The following is a 22,596-nucleotide window of genomic DNA, read 5'->3' as shown; positions in this document are numbered from 1 at the left end:
GAAGTCTAAGTCCCTGGGCTATGGGTTTTTTGCGGGGGGGGGTGGGATGCGTTCTGAATGAAGGACTGAAGCTGGAGTTCTGTTTTCAACCCCAGGCAGGCCCCTCTGCTGGAGGGGAGGACTAGCTCTTGCTTGGGGGGAGTGGTTTGGAGGGGGGGTTGGTGCTAAAACCTCTGTTCTTCTGTCTGGTTCCCTGGAGCGTCCCAGGGGAAGACAAAGCCAGGAGGACAATGAAATGTAGGGTTAAATCCCTGGCATCCCTTCAGTGAATAAACAGTCCCGCCCAGAGGAAAATTCCCGGATTTAAGAGTAATCTTTCCAGCACTTTCCCACCGAGGCCTGACTTTCTACAGCCAAGTAGAAAGTATTTTCCCCATGTTCCGGAAGGCACAGGGAGACCGAGAGAGAAGTGGCTTCTTCAGTCCCAGCCTGCAGGCCTAAAAGGCGACCGTGTGTCTCATCTTAGGCTCCAACTCGCTATAATCTCAGCCCAATCTGCCAGCCCTTTGGGGACAGCTTGAAAAGGAGGGGAGGGTACAGTGGTCTGTGGGTCAGGGAAATCAGAGTTTGAATCCAGGTGTGCCTTTTTCTAGCTGTGTGGCCTCTGATGATTTCTTCAGCTTCTTGCAGCCTCACTGTACCATGAGGGCATAGGTGTGACAAACACCAGGAACCCGAGGGGCTGCAAGCTTTAACATGCAGCGCAGACGTTCACAACAGCACACACACACACACATACACACACACACACACAAACTGCAGTGAGGAGGGTTTCTGTCCAGAGAGGTGGCAGGGCTGGGCTGAGGGAAAAGGCCACGTCTGTGGCAGCTGTGAGCTTTGAAAGTTGGGGAAGGGCCAAACCACACGGGTTGGCTGCGTCCACTGGCCTTTCGCCCCCTCTCAGGTTGAGGCCCGCCATCCTGATACCCGATCCTGGGATGCTGAGCTCAGGCCTGCGAAAGGGCAGCAGGAAGCCACGGGCGGGACAAGTGGAGTTTCGTGGCTGGCTGGGAAGTTCCCCCGCCCACGCTGCATTCCCGAGCGCTCCTGTCAGCAGGACAGCCCCTCCTCCCCAGAGGCGGGAGGCCGGAAGGTGCCCTGTGTGGCCAGGCACCTGGCCTGGCAGCCCGCGGCCCCCGCAGCCTCGGCTCCAGAGGCAGGGACCTAAGGTCCCACAGTGGGGAGTGGGCTCAGGGAGGCAGGAAGATAGCCTGCAAGGAGTCAGGAGTCCTGGGAGACACCTGTAGGAATGGGGCTGCCCGTGTTCCGGCGGGGCCCCCTCTGGCTGGCTGACAGAAGGGGCAACGGGGCATCAACCCACTGCACACACCAGCACGGGAGGGTGGGCCCCTCGTGACCAAAGCTGCCCCTGGGTCCCCCCGAGACCGTTCGTCCAGGGGGGAGCCTGGACCTCAATGTCCGTCTCTGGCACTGTGCATTCCCCCATCACCTACACAGCGTGCCCTGGAAGGAAGCCAGCTTCTTAGGAGACCCCTGCCCACAACCGCCAAACCCAGCCCCCCACACACACTCGGGGCGGCGGGGGAGAGGATGGAAAAAACCGCACCCACAGGCAGAAGAGATTTCAATACAATCTATATTATCTCATATATATATACTTCTCACTTTATTTGCTCACTTCTGTCACGCATTTAAAATGTCACAGAGACCAAAATAGAGCGGCTTTCTGGTGGAATTCATGGCAGTCATACATGAGATACAAAACTAGGGGACTCTGTCCTCTCATACATCATCCAGTTCGGTTTTCAAGTATTTCTTATGTACAAAGATCTACTCTATCGGGGGGCGGGGGAGGAATTAAAAAAAAAAAAAAAAGGTTATGCATCCTAGGAAGGAAGGGTGGAGTGGGCGGGCCCGCATTCCCGGCCCCTCGGCTCCGCCGGAGTCCCCCCAACCCCCGTGTCCCCCCACGAACCATGCTAGCCAGCAAGTGCCAGGGTGGGCCAAGACCAGGGGGCAGGGAGTCGGCGGCACACTTTGGCCTGGAAGGAGAATCACACAGATTTGTGAAAGCAAAGGGGGGAGTGGGGACCAAGGATCTCGGACAGCCTGCTCCCACCTGCCGCCTTCCTGGGCAGCTTGGGTACCAGCTGGCCAGGCCCACCGGACAGGCCCCTGTGCACAGGCCTCTGTGACCCCGGGGGGGCTGGCTTGGTCACAGGGCCCAAGACAGCCTGCGAAGACGACTGGGGTGGAACCCCCCACTGGACCCTTGGCATACTTCATTCCAGGAATGAACGAGAAGGAAGAGACTCCAGGGTGAAGTTTGGTGCCACAGGGCAGGGCCCTCCTCACCGTACCACCTTCTCCAGGCTGTTACAGCCCAAACCCAAGTGCCATCTGGGATCCAAATGACAGAACGCTCCGCCTGCAGGAGCTCCTCCCAAGACAGTGGCCGGTGTAAGCCAGCCTGCCTGGGGGCTCTGGCCCTCGGAGGCTCCGCGTATATGGGTGTGGAGGTGAGCAAGGGGAGGGGAGGGGACTGGCGATCCTGGCCACCCCTAAGGCCTGTCCAAGGGTGCCTGGCCCAGTGCAGCAGGATCCTCTGAGTGCCAGGAGCTTGATAAGGGCCCCCAGTGAGTGTCTGCGGCCAGACAGACTGAGGGCCTAGGAAGGGGCAGCTTTCATGTGTGACTAAGGCACAGAAGAGATGGGCCGAGGGGCCAGCCGAGGCAGGACACCAGGCCCTGTGTGGGTACGGCGCCAGGGAGAGGAGTCTGGGGTCACTCCTCCCACTTCCCAGCTCCTTGCTGCACGCCCCCTCCTTCCATCCTCCCTCCCATGGGACTGTTCCTCCAGAAGCTGGTCTGACATGTGGAGACTCAGACCTTCCCCTGAAACGGGAAGGAGAAGCCCTAGGGAGAGACCAGGACCCTGTGGAGGTTCTCACTGCTCAGCCTGGGAAGGAGGGGCTGGGAGCCGCCCACCCTTTCAGCAGCCTGGAAGCAGGGGCTCTGCCAAAATGCTCTCCAGAAGACAGACCCCACGTGATAGGGCAGTGTGGGCTGCTGGCTGCCCTCAGCAGGCCAGGAGGAAGGGGCATGAGGCAGGCAGGAAGGGCAGCCACGGAGAGGACACCCAGGGGCCCAGAGAGCCCTGCTTGGAGAGGCCTCGTCAACAGAAGAGGGGCCCAGATGCACCTGAGTGCCCTTCCGACACGGGACACGTGGCTCTTGGTGCCACTCTGGTCCTTGCAGCATGCCAGGCAGGCCTGGGTCAGGAGGGGCTGCGGGGAGCATCTGGGTTCCCTCCTGCCCCTCTGGCCCAGGGTGAGGCTAATCTAGCATGGACAGGGGGCACAAGGGCGGGAGCAGGCAGGAAAGAGCCCAGGTCAGAGTATTGCACGGTGTTGGGGACAGGGCTGAAAGTCTCATGGGGGAGGGGGTGAGCCGCGTGGGGGCTGAGAGGGCCGCTGGTCCACCATGGGGCCACAGCTGGTCCCACCATGCCGCCGCAGGACAAGCCACAGGGGCACAGCAGTCACGCCCAGCGTCCTCTGTCCCGCGCCCGGAAGCAGGGGTGGCCTGGTATAAGTATTCCTGAAGGCTCGTTGTGAGCCTGGGCTGTCCCCTGGGCTCACAGCTTCTGGCTGTTCCTCCGGAAGTGACAAGTGAGTGTTTCTGGTCCAATAAATTAACGGGCAATGCCAAAGCTGTGCCAGGCTGCCTCCCGGCCCGCGCACGGGGCTGGAGGGGGGCACACCCTGCCCTGGGCCCAGGTGCCAGTCCTCCCCACCAGCAGCCGCACCTAGAACTCATCATCAGAGCTAAGCAGGAGAGTCTTCTCATTGTCGCGGGCACCACTGAGGCTGTGGGAGCGCGAGAGGCTGTGGGCGCCACCGCGCCAGGCGGGCCCGGGCTCCAGGGTGGACTGCTGTGTGTACTGCTGGTAGGCAGGCGAGAAGTTGTGGATGGCATCCTGCACGATGTCATGTGGGTTCATGGTCTCCTTGAGGCTGCTGGAGATGCTCTTCATGGGGGCGCAGCGGCCTGCAGGGTGGGAGCCCAGAGGCGGGGGGTGAGCAGCTGGGGTGGCAGGGAGCGCATTGTCCTGGGACCAACCCCCACCCCGAGGCTGTGTCACCCGACAGAGAATGGGGTCCCGGGCACAAGGAGGCACAGGCAAAGAGATGGCTCCTCTGGCTGCGGCGCAGAGTGCAGGTGAGCAGCCTCCGGGGGCTGATAAGTGTGGCTGGTGGGAAGGGACCCAGGGTGGAGAACGGAGGCCGGGAGTGTCAGGGGAGGGGCCCCGGAGAGCTAGCCCCGCCCCCTCCCCCGAGGTCCCCCTTCACTCCGGGGAGCAGAGGGCACCAGAGTCTGCCAACCAGCTCTGTCAGGACAGGGTGTCTGCCAGCACCAACAGTGGGGCTGACCCATAAATCCTCACCAGCTCCCCTCTGAGAGGGCGGAAGCCGCCAGCCCTGATGCGCTTCCTCCTACCTTCCCCCCTAAGGAACTCTCCCCCACCACAGTTTTCAGCGGGGAGAAGTGGCCCCGGCCCCCAAAACCGAGTGGTAAGGGATAAGCCCAGGTCTTCAAATTCAAATCTGGCATGTCCTTTCCACCTTCATGTTCTCCGCCATGGATCTCCCATTAACACGCACTGTGCCCCCAGGACCCAGCAGGGCATATTCCAGAACATTGAGAGACCAGGACGGAAGCAGGCAAACTCTACAGGGGCAGCCCTTGGCAGGCAGGGGCTCTGAGCTCTGCTGCCTGGGGGTGCCTGTGAGACAGGAACACAGAAAAGCGGCTAGGGAGAGAGGCATGCCGGTGACAGTGACCACGACTGACGTGCAGGACAGACGTGCAGACCGAGAGCAGAACCTACCGTAAGGGCCGTATGTTGGCACTGCCCGCGGCCAAACCCGGGGCAGAAGCAGGGCGGAGGGGGAAAGGGGAGGGGGAGAGAAGCCAGAGAAATAGAGAAGACAAGAGACAGCTGAGTGACACCATCTGCCCACCACCAAGGCCTGCACACGGCACCAGACACCCTTCCTGCCCCCACCCAGCAGCCCCGGCTGCCCCTTTGGAGCCTGGCACCCGGGGCGGGGGGGCATGTCCACCCAGGGATGACTCCTCTCACAGGGCTCACACTCTCGTCCGGGGGGATGGGAGAACCAACAGCAGATACCCAGGACGGTGGTCGAGGCCCCACCTCCACATCTAAGTCAGGACCCCAGCACCCCCACTTCTCTTTAGGCTTGGATGGAATTGCTAAGCCTGTGCCATGTGCTTTATGAACCTCACGACACTTCACAGACAAGGAAATCAAGACTGGGGGGCAAGGGGGTGTGGTTCCCTGTACAGATCCCCCAGGAAGGGCAGCTGGGGACCCAAGTCCGATTGCAAGGCTGAGGGGTTAGTGCGTCCAGCATGGAGGTGGGGTCCTGCCTTTCGCTGGTAGGGCTGGGCTGGCCTCTTTGCTATAGCTGGGTTTCTGGCCATGCTGTTCTTTGCTGGACTGGTGGTCCAGGAGCGGTGGGTGGGAAGATAAAGCCCAGGTGTCCGCTGGGCCTCTGCAGAGCCCCCACGTGCGACATTTTAAACCTCAAGGGTCCAGAAAGGGTTCTCTGCTATGGCCCCAGGCTCCAGGCACAAGGGTGACTTTCCTAAGGGCACAGGCTCTGTCGGGAGCAGGTCCAAGGGACATCGCCCTCAACACTGAGTGGGTGCTTGCCAGATCTGGGGACCCAGAGGGAAGCGGGTGGGGCAGCAGCGAAGCGGCCAGCACTGGGTAGGTGTGTGATCACAAACAGAAGGGGTGCTGAGAGCCCTCCGCCAAGTGTGCCGGGAGAACACAGCTGGGCGCACAAGAGTCGGGCGGCCAGGCAGCCTGGAGTGCCGGCCCATCCGGAAGGGGCCGGCAGGTCTCTTTCCGGCCAGGGAGAGAGCGCCTGAGTACGAAGGGGAAGGGGCCGAGGGGCCCTGCTGCAGCACCCCACTCTCCAGGGCCTGTGGTGGGCCTAGGCACTAGGCCCGGGGAAGTGGGTTCTCGTCTGTGGCCACATGGAAGGCAGCGGCAGCGGCCTGACTCCTGGGGGGCGGCGTGTTAGAGCAGGAGCGTCCCCTCCCCAGACCCTGCCGCCTCCTCGCTGGCATTCCTGGCCTCCTCTGCCGCCAACCCCCCACCATCCCCTCTGCCCAGTAGCAGCCAGAGGCCCGGGGGAGCTGGGAAACCCCCTGCCACTGCTGTCCAGGCCCAGACCACTCATTGTCGAATCTTGGGGAGGGGGGCCCCCAGATGTGGGACTTGTACTCTCTGGGGCATCCTAATGTAGAACTGGGGTTGCCAACCTCTTCCAACAAAGAGGAAAATGAGCAGCTGTAAAAAGCAAGCTGTTAAAAACGATGCCCATCTGAGTCCGTTTCTTAGAAGGAATCCCAGATATAAAAAGATGGAGAACTTTAGAGCCGAGGGCATTACAGGACAGAATGGAAAGCCGAGTCTGGTGTGAGGAGCCCCAGGAAACCTGTTTACTCTGGGGTCTCTGTCCTGACCTTCCCGCGGGGCTCTCCAGACTCCAGGCCTGCTGCAAGAGTCAGGTGGGCTCAGCTGCCGGGACCTCCCCTACCCCAACCCCCCACAACCTTGTGTTGGGGGCACAGGGCAGGACAGCCTCGACCTGCGTGGGCCCTTCCCCACCAGTAGGCCGGAGACGCCTGCACTGTCACCACCTGTCGGACACTGGGGGGCAGGAGGGCCCCGGGGCAGGGCTAGGGAGGGCCTCTCCCTCTGGGGTGGGGGTCTCCAGGCTGCTGGCTCGTACCTTGCGCATCCAGCCTCTTGTCAGCATAGACCTTATAGGTGAAGGCGTGCCGCAGGGCCAGAGCTGCGAAGAACATCTCCACACAGATGATGAAGTCCTGGTAGCCGGCGGCCACGGTGCCCTCGCCCACAGACACGCGGGCCGAGTGGATCTTGGGGATGGCCCCACACTTCTCCAGGATGGCCAGGAGCATGCCTGGAAGGGGAGGCGTGGGCATGTGGCCCTGGACTGGGCCCCCATCCTGCTGCCCCTTCCTCATGCAGCAGCCCCCCAAACGCCACCCCCACCAGCAAGGATGGCAGTGGGGTCCGTGGTTGCTCCTGTGGGGCTGGGATGCCAGCACCAAGCTGAGGCCTCTGGGAAACCCCACTCCGCTAGCTCCTTGCTGGCCGCCAACACTGGGGCTCCCCTGGGTCCCCCATCCATGAGGCAGCCCCACAGAGGGTCCCCCATGGCTCCTGTGAAAGGCCCCTGAGGGCCTAGACTTCACACCCAGGAGGCCCCTGGTGGACAGAGGTCTGGGCTCTAGGCTGGGAGGGCCCAGGGACAGCATGGGCCTCACAGGGCCTGAGAAGAGGCTCACCTTGCCAGAAGGAGAGAAAAATGACGGACTTGACCATGAAGAACTTGAGGACGGGGCTGTAGGGGCTAAGTAGGTCCCGGGTGGCAAAGTAGAAGAGGAAGAGGGCGTAGAGGGCCAGGCTGACGGAGACGTTGTAGATGATGGTCACGTAGAGGTAGCCGCTGGTGACGCTGTGGGAACGGGGAGTGTTCTCTGGCTTGGACAGGGCCTTCTGAGGGACAAGAGGCCTCCCTCCCGCCTCTGCCCTGCCAGTCTGCCAAGCCCCACGGCTCCCAGCAATGCTCCCCAGGCAGTGCTCCCAGCTCTGGCTCCCAGCAATGCTCCCCAAGCAGTGCTCCACGAGCCACTGAAGAAAGGGATCCAAGTGGCCAAGAAGCAGGGGGTGGAGGGGAGGTGTGCGAGGGTGTGCGCCCGCGGTGAAGGTCAGCCCTGCCGCCTCTGCTCTGGTGCCCAGGCTCCTGGTGGGGACAGAGACGTGGAAGCCACTAGGACCAGGGGTGGGGAGCTCAGCCCAATGGTCCGGCAACAGGTGTGAGAACAACACAGAGCTTGGCTCTGCTCTTTTCTCTTGAGCCAAGTCATGTCCCCCCTGAGCCCCCGTTTGCTCACCTGCCCCGGCAGGGCAGTCACGCAGGGTGCAGGTGGTATATGCAAAGTGTCTGCAAGCACGGGGCCTGGATACCAGGTCACTTTCACTAAGTCCCAAAACAAGAGGAAATCTACACAGGAGAAGCCTTCTACCCGGGGACTCAAGACAGGCCTCTCCGGGCTCTGACTTTCTTGCTCCCTGCCCTGGGGGTGGTCACTATCCCTTTTGGGCCCACCCCTGGGGCACCAGTGTGTAGCGGGGCCAAGTGGGATGGTGGTCACCGCCAGGCATGGGCCTTGCAACTCAGGGGTGCAAGGAGGCGTGAGGAGGGCCGGGCCGTGCTTGGCCTCCCCTCAGAGGAAGGTCAGGGGCGTGGGGCCAGTCTGCAGCCACCCCCTTCCCTAAGGCGGGGGCATCAGCCTCTGGGCAGGGTCAGCCACTCCCGCGCCGACACTCCTCCCCTCACGCCTGTCGGGGGGACCCTCTGCTTACTCAAAGTCACCATCCCGGTACTTGCCGAAGGCCTGGAGGACCACGGTGCTCACAGCCATGAGTGGCTTCACCACGCAGAACTGCAGGGTGGCCTGGTGGGAGAAGGTCAAGAGTCGAGGACGAGAAAAGAAACTGTGACAAGCGCCTCCTCTGGCCCGCTGGGTCTGTGCTGGATGCTGAGGGGCCGGGGAGGGGGGCCCAATGTCCTGCCCCGAGGGCACCGCCGTGGCAGGGAGAGGCAGAATCTGTTAAGAGGACAGCTGCGCAATCGCGCAACGCAGTAGAACGCGCAGACGGAAGGAGGGAGGGAGGGAGGGAGGGAGGGAGGGAGGGAGGCAGGCAGGCAGGCAGGCAGGCAGGCAGGCAGGCAGGCTGGCTGCTGGAGGGGTCAGCAGGAACATACCAGAGATACAACAGGGGCAAGCACGAGGAGCAGCTCCTACCAAGCCCGAGCAGCCAGGAGCAGACGCGGGCAAGGGGGTAGACCCTGGTGATGGACGGCAGCAGGAAGGGGGCCAGGGCCCCGCTCGAAGCCTCCTCCAGCCCTCCTTGTCCACCCCCGGGGTCTCACTGGGGCTGCAGGGGACCCGACATCACAGGGCTGAAGAACACAGCAGTGTCTTCTGGAAGCTCTCCCCTCCCTATGTGTTCAATAAGGGCCTCCACTGGCCCGCTCACAGCCACTGGAAGAATTCCTGAACCAGGTTCTCACAGTGCCCTCCAGAGGCTCCAGCAAAGTCAAGGACCACCCATGGTGCCCATAAAACCAGCAGAAACACCATGCTCTTGAGATCAATACATCTAAGCCACAAGGCCCCTTCTGTGGAGGGGGGAGCAGCTTTAAAAGGCTGAGCCAGTGTGGCTTCAAGTCGGGCAAGGACCCCAGGGCAGAGAAAGTAACCTGTTGAACCCAGTTTCTGCCCCACTGGGGACCTGAGCGCAGTTTGTGGGGAGTCCCGGGGGGCCTGAGCTGCGTGGGAGCACGTGTGATGGGGGTAGAGGTGCGATGCTGCCCCCAGCAAAACCCCCTAAACTCCCTGGCCCCACCACCCACCTTGAGGGAGCAGGACCAGTATCTGGGGAGAAGGGAGGAGTCACAATCTGCGCGCGGTGGGGGTTAAGAGCCTGTCAACAGGCTGCTGCCGTCCCCAGTCAGCGGGGCGCACAAGAGCCCCCCAACAAAGTAGTTATAGGTGAGGAAACTGAGGCACGGAGAGGCTGAAGTGACAGCAGAGTCCACATCAGCAGGCCCCACAGCCTTCACCCAACCACTGCCCTGGATCGCGTCAGAAATCAGGCAGTGGTTCTGAAGCCAGGCTGGACATTAGAACCACCGGTGGAGCTGTAAACATGACCCAGCACCCAGAGCTCCATGCCAGACCTTCTTCATCAGGCTGGGGGTTGGGGGGGTGGTTGGCTGACCAGAGAATGCGTACTGTGAACCAGCTCTCCAGGAGATTTGGATCCGGGGTGGGGGTGGGGGGCTGGCCCAGGCTTTCTCACTCAGGAGGGCTCTCTCCGGAGGAAAAGGGGTGCAAAGGCTGCTTTTATCATAACTCTGTCCTCTTATTACCTCTCCTTGCCCCTTCCAGAACAGCAGCAGGACATCCGAACCCACGGGGCCCGGGAATCATTTATAACCAGGCGACACAAGCTAGTGATCATGGGATCAAAACTTTGTACATAATATACTCATCAAAGAAGGCAGTGAGTCACAGCTGGGCCCAGGGCGGCTGAAAGGCTGGTAAACAAAGGCTCTGGAAGGCCCCACCCACCCTGACCCCAGGACACTTTTAACTCTTTGCCTCCAGGCCCAGGAGGGAGATTGTGAATGCAGGAACGCCCAAGGGAAGGCAGAGCTGGAAGCAGCTGGCCTGTGGTGTAGACCTGGGTGTAGACCTGGCCCTTCCAGGTAGGTGCTTTGTGGGCGTGCCCACACTGCAGGCAGTGGCCCTGCACAGAAGGGAGTAGAAAGGCCAGCCCTCTGGTGGCCACGGTGATCAGCTGTGGTTTTCATTTCCCCTGTGACTACTCTTGGTGACGCCGGAGGGGCTGACAGAGGTCCTGGCACGCGGAGGAGACTGGGCTGAGGTCGACCACCAGCAGGGTGTGGCACGTCAGACTCAGACAAGAGTGGGCTCCGTGCCAGTCTGTGCTGACTGCTTCCCATCCATCACCCCACCCGGGCCTTAAACCATCCCTTGAGATACGTATAGTTTGGCCTACTTTACAGAAGGGGAAACGAAGTCAGGCTCAGAGAGGTTATGTAACTTAGCCAAGGTCACCCGGTCAAGAGGAAAAGCTGAAAACCGAACTCCGATGGTCCGACACCGGGGCCCATGCGCTACACCACAACCCCACACCGCCTCCGCCCAGGCTCCTTGAAACCACAGGGGAGGCAGCTGAGGAAAGTGGAAGCTGGTGGACTGCCGGTTGGGAAACGGGGAACAGGCCAGAGACTCCGCAGGCCCATCTTGGCAGGGAGCTTTCATGCAGAAGCCCTCCTGGCCTCTAGCTGCAGCCGATCAGGGGTTTCAAGCTGAGATTCTAGAATCCCCATGCACTTCCTGATTCACGCGCGCGCGCGCGCGCGCACACCAAGACCTGCCTAGCCGAAGTGAGCAAAGGTATGGGACCACTTCCTGCCCGGGGCTGCCACAGACCCTTTTAGGACACCTGTTGCTGCCCCTTGGAGCACACTCTGCTAATGCACGTGCATGCCTAACAGCGTGCGGAGCGGGTGCCGGGGCTTTGGGGTACTTCATGGGATATGGGAACGCCACAAGTGGGGTCCTCCAGGCCCTACGCCTGCCTCTGCCACTGGCCAAGCAGGGGCAGCACCCAGGCTCCGGGCCCCTGGCCTGCCCCTCTTGACCAGGGCAGGTGCAGGGACACACACCTGCTTGCAGAACCGCAGGAATCCAATGGAGTAAGTCTTTCCCCAGAGGCAGCACGTGCCGTACATACAGCTGGACCTGGAAGAGGCAAGCAGAGAAGAGGTTGGTAGGCAGACAGCCAGGATTAGGGAAAAGGTGGGGCTGGGGGAGGCCACCCTCCCTCACATCCACACAAGCCTGGGTAGAGCAGACTGGGGCTGGGAACAGGGCACAGATCCCAGGCAGCCTTTACCCGGAGGCCAAGCACTCGGGGAGAGCTTGCTCATGCAGGGAGGGCATGAGGGAGCAGGGCTCCACCGGCCCGGAGGGCAACAAACCGACTTGCCAAGTACTGAATGGCAAGAGTGCGAGAGGGAGAAACAGGCAGACAGGAAGGGGTAGGAAGAAAAAGGAGCAAGAAACCGGCGAGGCCGTCCCCAGGTCCCTGTGAATGGCGTCCCTCAGGAAGCGAGGGGAGGCACGACAGGGCCTGGTTATGGGCAGAGCTGGTCTGTGTGTCTGCCTGACACCCGGACGGCTCGAAGAACATCAGGCCCAGGAAACGGGGTGGTGTGGGAGGGGCTCCGCGGGGACTTCATACTCACTCGATGGGCTTCCCTCTGATCTCCGACATGATGGAACTTTCTCCCCCGAGGTATTCATAGCACAGGCTCAGGAAATTATAGATGACCAGGGCTGTGGAAAATGTCCAGAGAAAACCACTCAAACTAACAGGATGGGTAAACAGATGGTGGAATTCTAAACAGCAATGGGAGTGAAAGCACCACAGTCATGGGGCCTCAGGGACGCAAGGACCCGCACAGCGAATATTCCACTTGTCATCAAAATCAGGCAAAGCAAAGTCATGTTGTGTAGCATAGGCGTACATACGCCGCTGGTCACACCGTAAAGCAACACAAGGAGGTGGGAAGCACAAAGTTCCGGATTGTGTGGGAGGCTGGGGACGGGCTCGCTGGGGGCTGGGGGGGCACATTCTGGGGCTCAGCAGCTACCGGCTTTGTAACTGCTTATTCATTTCAGGCACTTTTCTCTGTGTGTGTGTGTGTGTGTGTGTGTGTGTGTTACGGATCGGATTTTTACAACAAAACAGTAAAACATTCTTTAGAGGGACCTCAGGAGAAATCTTCGGCAGGAATGAGACAGGAGAAGCTTTGTCCATTCAACCACCTCGAGTGGCAGGTTGGTGCGCACACCACTGGAGGCTCCAGGGGGAGGTATGAAGGTGCACAAAATAGAGCACAAATGTGTGGGGAAGCCGGGCCAGCCCCCTCTGGATGCAGCTCTGTATCACCCCAGAGACACAGCTCTGCGACAGCGATGGACAGCACCAAAGTATGTTATAAATGCAGCAATCCGCTGTGAGCGGTCTCCTGGTCAAAGGATTTCTGCGGGGTCAGCAAGATGAAGGCTGCGGCCTGCAGCGCGCTTGGAGCACAGGGACGTGCGGGAGCAAGGATGGGGAGAGTGGAAGCAGGAGGAGCGCGGCAGAGGGCGCAGGAGGAAGGGGCGCGGGAGGAAGGGGCGCGGGAGGAAGGGCAGGCCGAGAGCATGGGAACTCAAGAACGTCCAGCAAAGGAGTGAGGGTCCAAATGGGGTCAGGGGACAGGAAGGGCAAGGGAGGAACCAGCGCCCCTGCAGACAGAGGGCTCCTTCTCATCTGACCCTGCCGTCCCCCTGAAGCGCAGAGGCCTTCAAGGCTCCCGGTACAGCCCTGAGCTTGGCATTCAAGATTTTTCCAGAGTCATTTGGCCCCTGCCCACCCCTCACACGGCCTTCCCGGCAACTAGATGCCCCTCTTTCCCAGCAGGTTATGATGCCCCCCGCTCCGTGCTTTTCCCTTTGCTGATCCCACGGCCTGGGGCGCCCTTCCCTCGGTGTCACTGGTGCCTGTGAATCCCGTGAGACCCCCTGAGAAGTCTCTGGCCCCTACATGGAGGCTGGTGCGTTCTCACACAGGGGACCGCTGATCTGCAGACGCTGTGCGGTGCTTCCTGCCCTGGAGCGTGGCTCGCATGATCCCTGACTGCTCTCTTGGGACTGTGGTCCCTGGAAGGGGGCCCACCTCTTCCCCAGAGCATGGCCACAGCACTTGGCACATACCAGGCACACCATGAATGTGGGACTACCTTGAACTGGAGTGCACACAATCCTGCCGACAGAGCTACAGGCGAATGCTGGCCTTCAGCAATTTGGAAAGGAATATTTTTGAGGTGCTGTATACCTAACCTATTAAGGGCTCACACCTCCAGCTAGGGTGGGGGGCCCCAGGTAGGCACCCTGTATCAACATGGGCCACGCCACCTACCACACTGTGCTGTGACTATCCCTCTACAGACATAGTAGAGGGTTTTTCCCCCGATTAGCTGCGAGCCTCCCTGTGCCTCAGTCTCCTTATCTGTTATATGGGGACAACAGAGGTACCTACCTTGCCAGGAGGGTTGAGTATGCAAAGTACTCAGAAGAGTGGCTGGTGCCATTTATCTGCTGGTCTTCCTCAGGGGTCACTGTCCCTTGATGGGGCTGACGACCGTGGATGCTGCCTACCTGGCACAGAAGCAGCTCAGGAAATGGCGGGGGAGGGGGGGGTGCTGCGCAATCTCCACTGAGCTCCAAAGCACTCTTCAGTGACAAGAACTTTGGGGCATCGGGGGGGGGGGAGGCATCAAGCCAAATCTGATGTCAGCCTGCTGATAACCTTTGTCCAAAACCACACAAGGCCAAGTAGAATGGATGTGCCCATTCCAAGCTGGGTCCAGCTACACTGGCCAGTGGTACTTTCCAAAGATGGCCACACCCTGGGACACTGGCTCCCCTCTGCGGGGACATAGGGTCTTCCTCCCTCCCTTTGCATCCGAGGGGACCGGCGTGACCACAGCACAAGTGCTACTCCAATGGGGCGCCTGGGTGGCTCAGTTGTTAAGCGTCTGCCTTCGGCTCGGGTCATGATCCCAGGGTCCTGGAATCGAGCCCCACACTGGGCTCCCTGCTCCGCGAGAAGCCTGCTTCTCCCTCTCCCACTCCCCCTGCTTGTGTTCCCTCTCTCGCTGTCTCTCTTCTGTCAAATAAATGAATAAAATCTTAAAAACAACAACAACAACAACAACAACAAAAACAAGTGCTGCTCCAAAACATCTGATGCTGGGCTTAGAGAAGGCCTCTTTCCTCTGGTTCTTTCTCTTGAGATGCCTGCCCTTGGACACAGCCCCCTTGTTTCAAGGAAACCCAAGCCAGCCCACGTGGAGAGACTCCCCAGAGTGGCTCGTGCGGGAGGAACCAAGGCCCCAGCTGATGCCAGCAACAAGTGCCAGACACACGAGCAAACCAGACTTCAGACCCCACCGCCAGCCAAGGGTCCCCCAGCAGAGGCCCAGATAGCAGGGCACAGGGAGGGACTATCCGCACTGTGCCCAGTCCAAATTCCTGGACTGCACTCTCCATGAACAAAAGAAATGGTCGTTTTACACTACTCTGCTTGGGGTGATTACTGATGCAGCCAGAGTAAATGTATTCGTGCACACGTGTGTGTGTGTGTGTGTGTGTGTGCGGCTGCTATGTGTATCTATATAATGTGTGTACGTATATACACGTGTGTGTGTATATCTACACATATATAATCGGTGTATGTATATGCTTGTATATGATATAAAACCATTCCTAGAGTTCCCAGGACGTGCCAAGAGCTCTCACACTCCGTGCTAGCATGTGCCGGTGCCTCTGCTAACTCCCAGGGCAGGCCCTGCTGAGATGCCACCTCTCCCTTGCCAATCCTCTGTCCACTGCCAGGCTCACTCCACGTACCACGATCCCGCTGTTGATCCGGCCTATCCTTCCCGTACAGGGGGCAGCATCAATGAAGCAGGGAAGCCACACGCCCTGGATCCAGACTGCCAGGGTGTACAGATGGCGGCTCTCCCACTTTGGAGCTGTGTGACCTCAGGCAGGTGTCTTAAGTGCGCTGTGCCGTGGTTTCCTCACCTATAAGCCAGGGATAACAGCAGCTCCTTCCTTGAGGAAAGGCGGGGCGTGGGACTCCTTTGCTAAGGCTGAGCTCACACGGAGCAATCCACGGTGCGTTACCTAGTGTTCTTTCCAGACTATAAACTCCTTGCCGGTAGGGACTGAGGCCTACCCCCGACTACCAGAGGGCCTGGCACTTACACTCAATCAGCACAGAAGGAATGAACAGACAGACATAGGCCTTAACTCGGGGTGAGGCGTGGAGAGGCGGGGCAGGCACACGGCCCACACTCCATCCTCACCCACGGAACCCACCCTTCCGCAGGCTGTGCAGATCAGACACCGGTCCCTAAAGACAAAACTCTCAAGAGAAGCCACAGGGGCCAAGGTTCATCAGCCCCCTTGTCTGGAACCGCCCTCCCAAGCCAGGCCGTCTTGCAAGCCACGGCCAAGCATCCTTTCAACTGTGCCATGACAGACGTCAGCACCCTCCTGAGTTACATGGCTGAGCACTCTATCCCTATCCAGCTCTGCATTCAACTGGCCAGGATCATCCCACTGTATCCATCTCAGTTCAAGGTTCTTGACCTTTTCCCATTGCCTCAGGCCCAGCCAGTCCCTAAGATACCAATTCTCACTGACGGTTTCCTTTAAAGAATCGTTAGTGAGTCAACAGCGCGTTCTCAGAGAAGGGAGACAAGACAGAGTCTCCTTGAGATGACTCAAACAGCCCATATCAGCACCCACTGACCATCTGGACAAATCAATCCCCTCCCAGGAAATTACAGAGCCAGGCAAAACACTACCCCCACCCCAGCAAGGCTGTTTGCAACAGACAACTCAACACACACTCCGGGAAGAAGCATGAGGACACGCGGCCCCAGGCACGAGAAGAACAAACACGCCGGTTGGAGGCCGGCGGTGGAGTGCAGTTCCTGGCCAGCAGCTTGTTGCCTGACTGCCCCTCTGACCACAGCTCCAGGCTGCTCCCCTGAAAGGCCCCAGAGACACAGTACGACTCTCTGCCTCTCTATGTACTAACCACAGCTTGTGTGCCAGGCTCTGTGCTAGGCCCAGTGGATACATGAGTGACCAAGGGACCCACCAACTAGGCCCTCCGGTCTGGACGGGAGCATCCAGCAGGAGGGAAGGGATGGTCCTTCTCTCTCTCCTGCCCTGGGCAATAGAACTTTCTGTTCCATTCTAGATACCCAATCTTAAAGATTTATTTATTTATTTATTTTAGAGGGCAGAGAAGAGGTGCAGAGGGAAAGAGAGAATCTCAAGCAGACTCCCCACTGAGTGCCAAGCCCAACATGGGGCTTGATCCCGGGATCCTGAGATCATGACCTGAGCCAAAACCAAGAGTCAGATGCTTAGCCGACTGAGCCACCCAGGTACTCCCCAGATACCAAATCTTTTTTTTTAAGATTTTATTTATTTGACAGAGAGAGAGGGACAGAAAGGGAACACAAGCAGGGGCAGAGGAAGAGGGAGAAGCAGGCTTCCTGCAGAGCAAGGAGCCCAATGTGGGGCTTGATCCCAGGATCCCAGGATCATGACCTGAGCTGAAGGTAGATGCTCAATGATTGAGCCATCCAGGCCCAACCCCCCCCCCCCCCACAACCTGCAGATACCAAATCTTAAATGGACTAGGAACAAATGCACAAAATCAGGAGCAAAAGACCAAGATGGGAGATGAAATGAGCATCGTACTGGAGCCTTGAGGCCTGGAGAAAAGACATTAGGGTCACTCTGTTCATATAAGGGGCACGACCTTATCCAGAGGGTCAGACAGGACCCACCTGGTCCTGGAGGCAGATCCTAGGCATTCAGCCTAATATAAGAAACAATTGCCAACAGGCCATCTTCAGAGATGAAAGGCAGTGAGCTCTGAGCCAGGGGGAGCATGCAATCAGAGGCCAAGGGGCCTCTTAGCAGACATTATACAGGGGTTCTGAGAGGCTGCGTCTTTACAGGTCCCTTCCGACCCTGAGACTTGAGGCCTTCTTTCCTCACTGCCAGGATCTCTAACCCACAGCTGCCGGACAGGAGGCTATAGTTCAAGAGGCTGCCGTCCACCCAGCCTCCCACCTGCACCCCTGCAACGGGCACCCGCGACAGCACAGCCCCAGGGAGCCCCCAGGGCATCAGAGAGGATCCACCAAGAAGTGCGCTCCGGTCGTCCCTGCCAACAGCTCCCGGGGTCAGGAGTCCTCACAAGCTCCCCACCACAGGTCAGACGGGCACATCTGTCTGTTCGTTCAATAACCCCTCCCTGGACGCCTGGGGTGGGCCACGCTCTGGGTGCAGAACCTCGGCGCCCCTGGGCGCAACTGGCCGTTCCAAGTTCGCTTCCTCCACGTGCCTTCAGCACCTACAGCTGGCCCCTGGGCCTGGCCCTCTCGGCGCACACAAACACTTTGGTTATCTGGAAAGACGTGGGGCCATTCCACGTGGCAGGTAATTCGAGGATGAGCCCAGAAAACTTAATTTTGACTACTTTGGATGGAAATCTTCTGTGCTCAGTAAATAGGGGCCTCAGAACACGCTTCCCCCTCTTTTTCCGGGACCACCAGGGAGAGCAGTGGATGCAATGCGCCACAGCCCTGGTGGGCCAGGGGGTCTGCCCTGAGCTGCTTCAATCCCTCCTCCCTCGTGGCCTGTCTGCCCTCTCGATCCTCGATCCTGCCTATTGCTGCTTCCTGCCACGCAGATCACTGTTCCTGACGCCTCTTCTGACTGGTTTCCTCTCAATACCTTTCTTCATTCGGATGGACTGAGCTCTTGGAACGGCCAGCTCTGTCAGCGCCGGGACTAGCAGCGGCACCCCGGCCTTTGGGTCTCGTGCGGCCCTGTGTCTGTGGCCCTCAGCTGGGTTCCATTTACCCCGGCTTGTCCTCTCTCTCTGCCTTGGAAGATGCTTCACTTTAGGCCAGATTCCAGGCAGATTGTCCAAAATCTGAAGCGGGGTGAAGGCAGCCTCCTTCTTTTAACTGTTTCACGTAAACTCTCCCTTTGTAACAGAGCTCATGCTCTTCCATGGGAGGACGCCGGCCTGCCCTCCTCCGCCCGGCCCGACCCGAGCCATTCTGGGGATCCAGAGACCCAGGGCTGCGTCTGGCCTCTAGGTAATAGAGAGTCTCTTAGTTTTAGTCTTAAGTTTCTTAGCCTACTCACATTCTTTTTTTCATGAGTACAAAGTGGGGATGATAATATATCCACCAGCTAACTGGGAGGTGAGAATGAGCTAACAGTAAGGAAAAATATGCAGAAAAGCAAACACCACACAAACAGTATTCACAACACGGTGCCTGTGTGAAGCAACAGTTCAGTCGGTCTCCCTCCTCTGAACTCCGGCCCTCTGTATCCCCCTGATCACAGAGCTCCCCGGGGCTGTCTCAGAGATGTCTCTAGGGGCTACCCCTCGCCCTGAGCACCATCAGATGCTCCCTGCATGCAGGGGGCTCGATCGGTCCTCCTCCGTCTGCCTGCCCCGATGGCTCGTCCTTGTGCCATGTGGATTACAGCCCTTGTCAGATGGTAGAAACAGGACCCTGGGTGAGCCGCTTACTTCTCCGAGACTCAGCCCCCTCCTTAGAAGACAGCCCTCCTGCCACCAAAAGGCAGGGGTTAGTACTACTCGCTACCCCCCCTTCCCTGCTGAAAGGTGAACAAATCAGGGGATGGGCACAAACCTTCATGCACAAGGGGGACAGCACCAGGGGCAGCAGACCAGAGATGCTGACCATAGCTCTGGAAGGTGCCGTGTGGTCACTGACCCAGGGGATGGGGGGAGCCAATGAGAACCTCTGGGAAACCCCAAAACCAGACGCACCAGGCAGTCCTGAGGGCTGAAGGTGCGAACGGGAACCTCAGCTCCAAGTCTCCACGTGGAGCTACCGGGTTTTCACTCTCAAGACAGTTGAGACGGTTCTGTCCTCAGAGAACATGGCTCAGCTGAGGGCAATGAGGACGTGTGGCCTGAATGCAAAGGGTGGGTCCCTTGCCCCATCTGCTTCCTCAACTCAGCCTGCCCAGCTTTTGCCTCCCAGGCTGGAGATGAGAACATTATTCTCCGGGGAAACAGGCCCAGAATCAAAAGGTCCTCATTTGGTGCCTGCCCCTATCGCTGCATAAAACTGGCAGGGTCACATCACGTGCCCCGTCACCCAGATGGAGGCCCAGCAGTTTTGAGCCCCATTCTTAAACACAAAAATAGCCAAGGACACTAGACATTTGAGGAGAGCGTCCCGACACAAAGGTCAAAGACCAAAGCCAACAGACGAAAGGAGCTCAGGAGGCAGAGATAACGCAGGGAGCAGAAGAAAACTGAAATTAGCATCCCCAGAGAGAAAAGAGGAGATACTCTACCCAATACCAGGAATGGGGGCTCAAAACAAAAAAGGACAGGGAAGAGCTCCTGACATTCTACAACATGATAAAACAAAAAAACAAAAACAAAAGACCTTCGATAGAGAAGCTCAAGGGTAAAGATTTAAAAAAAATAAATGACGCTCCTGGAAAGCAGAACAAAAAAAGAGCTGGAAAATTATAAAGAAAATGTGAGGCTCCATCCAGAAGTGCAACATCCTACAACAGGAATTCCAGAATGGAAGGATAAAGTGGAGGGGAAGAAATTATGAAAGAAACATATAAGAAAATTTCCCAGAACCTCAGGACAAAGGATCAGACTCTAGCAGACTTTCCCAAAACAACACTGGAAGCTAGAAGACAGGGGAAAACATGCCTTCAAAATTCAGAGGGAGGATGATTTCCAACTTAGAACTGGATTCCCATCAAACTCCAAATGGGTAAAATAGTAAAAATATTTGCAGGTAATTTTCAGATTGGAAAAAAAAAAAACAAAACAAAAAACCACAACTCTCATGCTTGCTTTTTGCCATGAAGCTCCTGGAAGATACGGACTGACCAAAAATGGAGCGCAAACCATAGACGAGGAAAAAAACGACATCCAGGGAACAGGTGATTCAGCACAAGAGAAGTGAGCAGGTGTCCCAGGATGATGGTGAAGAGAAGACCAAGAGGCCAGGAAGCAGCCAGACCAGAGCAGGAAGACCAGGGCTCGGGGGAGACCCAGAGCTTACAGATCCGTCCATGTGTCTGATGGCGCGGAGAAGGGTTTCTCTCTTCCAGTCAATTAAAGCATTTGGGAATAAATTAATGACAGATACACAGAAAGCAGAGCGAACCCAAAAGCAAGGTAAGCAATAGCCAGAGGAAAATAAAAAGTTACACAGGGAAATGTCAGCCTGGGACACTACAGGGCTCAGCTCTGATCAATATTTACAGACAGGTGATAATGCAAACACTGAACACAGATTGAGAAAAACTGTGGTCTAGTCACAATGAAAAGATGAAGAGAGAATTCTGTGTGTGTGTGTGTGTCTGTGTGTGTGTGTGCGTGTGTGTGTGGGGTTGGGGCGAAGATACCTAAGTCAAAGCTTTCTACAACTGGAGGTCACTATGGAACCCTATCTGAAATTGAAAAATCGAGAACCAAGAGTACAAGCATATTTTTAGGTTATTCTAGGGGAAAAAAAAAAGTTTAAAGAGTTGAAAATACAATGAACTTGGGAGTGAGGAAGAGTTAGGGCGATTTTGTGTTTCAACTGTGTGCACTAGTACCTGAGTAAGAGTAAAATTTAGTTGTAATTTCGTCAAAGAGAAAAACAAATGTTTGCGCGGCGCCCAGCGAGAGCCCAGCTGCCCGGCTCTGCCATCGGGGTCCTCCAGCACAGCGTGGCTCCTGATTTCCCTTTTGCCCTTCCCGGGTCTTGGGACACCAAGAAGGAACGGTGGGGTGGGTGGGAGGGGAATGAAGGGGGGGCTCTCTTTTAATTTTAAGGGAAGCCCCTCCATCCCCAACTCTGCAGGAGCAGGTCCCGTAGATGAAAGGACAAGGGGAGGGGGTCCCAGATGCTGAGCAGAGCTGCAGAAAAGGGCAAGGCGAGGGCCAAGCCCACCAACTCAGACACGAAAAGCTGGTGAACTCTGGGGCAGCCTGAACTCCCCCGCAGCTGCTGTGCTGTTTGTAAACTCCCTGGCAGAGGCGGAGAGGCCAGGGGATAACAGTGTTGCTAGGAGACATGCTTAGCAGGGAGGCAGACTTCTTACCAGGACCTCTAAGTGGACCAAGAGGAAGGTTGGGACAGGCAGGGCCTGCACAAAGAGGCTTCTGGAGTGGGGGGACCCAGCCAACCATCTGCTGCCGCCTCTGGGGCACAGAGTGAGGATAGTACAGAGACCGTGCCCCACTGTGCCAGGCACCCCAGTCTTCGGTGCCCCGCAGAGGAGGGAGACCACACAGGAGAGGATCCCCCTTGGCAGGGAACAGCTCTGTGCTTCTGAGGGAATCAGTGGGCAGAGGCTGCTCCTGGGCCCCCATTTGCGATTGGCAATGTGATTGGAAAAGGACTCTCAACACTAGTGTGTGCAGCTCCCCAGAAACCCAGAAGTGTCCCTGGACCCTGCTGCCTCCAGGGACATCAGGCATTAGAGCCCCAGTTCCGCCCAGAGCAGGTCCCCACCTGGCCTGAGTATTCTCACCCGGCAGAGCCAAGCAGGGAACTCAGCTGGGAGGTCGATGAGGCCCCCTGAGAATGTACGGCGCGCAGCAGGTGTGTAATAAAGTCCCTATTCATTCAGAAATTCCGGACTGAGTGAGCACCTGGCAGGTGCCTGGCTCTGCGGACATGGGCTCTCTGCCTGTCCCTGCGCCCGTGGAGCTAAGTCCATTCAGGGAGACGACAGCAAAGCAGGCACCATGCTGTGCATGCACGCTCACTGCCGCCGTGCTCAGGCCGTGAAGACGCGCGCAGGGTGCCGGGAGAGAAGCGACAGCAGAAGCCGTTCCCAGGAGACACCAGAGTCAGGACAAAGGAGAAGGAGCGGGCCAAGAAGAGCTTTCCAGACCCTGGGGAAACACCCGATGGCCCCACTGGAGAAGAGGACAGTGTGGCTGGAGAGGCAGGTGAGGGCGAGGCCCGCGGCTGGAGGGGGGCGTGGGGGGCAGTGCGCTCTGGCGGGCGCCTGCATTTCCTGGCCAAGGCCTAAGGCATTTCCCATGCCCCGCGAGGCCTCAGGGATACGCGGGTTCAAAGTGGGACAGGAAGAGAGGCTCCAGCTTCTGTGGGGATGAGCATGCTGCACCCCAATATCCACAGAGCCCAGGGCCCGAGGCAAAGCCCCCCCCACCCGGGGTCGGGGAAGATGACAACTGGTCGTGGTCGGGGCTGCCCTGCCTCAACATAGGGAACCGCGACAT

General features: G+C 58.3%; 1 protein-coding gene across 3 annotated transcripts in view; it reads right to left on the bottom strand.

Moving 5' to 3' along the window:
- Positions 1-1,585: 1,585 nt before the first annotated feature.
- Positions 1,586-22,596, bottom strand: part of TMEM184B (transmembrane protein 184B) — a 47,372-nt gene continuing 26,361 nt past the window's right edge. For 2 of the 3 annotated variants that reach the window (XM_027594165.2, XM_027594166.2), the window contains exons 4-10: positions 11,936-12,026; positions 11,354-11,429; positions 8,455-8,546; positions 7,374-7,543; positions 6,791-6,985; positions 4,852-4,872; positions 1,586-4,010 (exon numbers count right to left, since the gene is read on the bottom strand). In XM_027594165.2, coding sequence (XP_027449966.1) covers positions 3,769-4,010; positions 4,852-4,872; positions 6,791-6,985; positions 7,374-7,543; positions 8,455-8,546; positions 11,354-11,429; positions 11,936-12,026 — 887 coding nt within the window. In that variant the 3' untranslated portion in view covers positions 1,586-3,768. The remainder of the gene's footprint in view (positions 4,011-4,851; positions 4,873-6,790; positions 6,986-7,373; positions 7,544-8,454; positions 8,547-11,353; positions 11,430-11,935; positions 12,027-22,596) is intronic. The other variant, XM_027594168.2, reaches the window with a different exon arrangement.

The sequence above is a fragment of the Zalophus californianus genome, chromosome 9, assembly GCF_009762305.2.
Source record: "Zalophus californianus isolate mZalCal1 chromosome 9, mZalCal1.pri.v2, whole genome shotgun sequence".
Taxonomy (NCBI): Eukaryota; Metazoa; Chordata; class Mammalia; order Carnivora; family Otariidae; genus Zalophus; species Zalophus californianus.
Note: the sequence above shows the minus strand (reverse complement) of the source record. Positions and strands in the feature narration are given on the sequence as shown.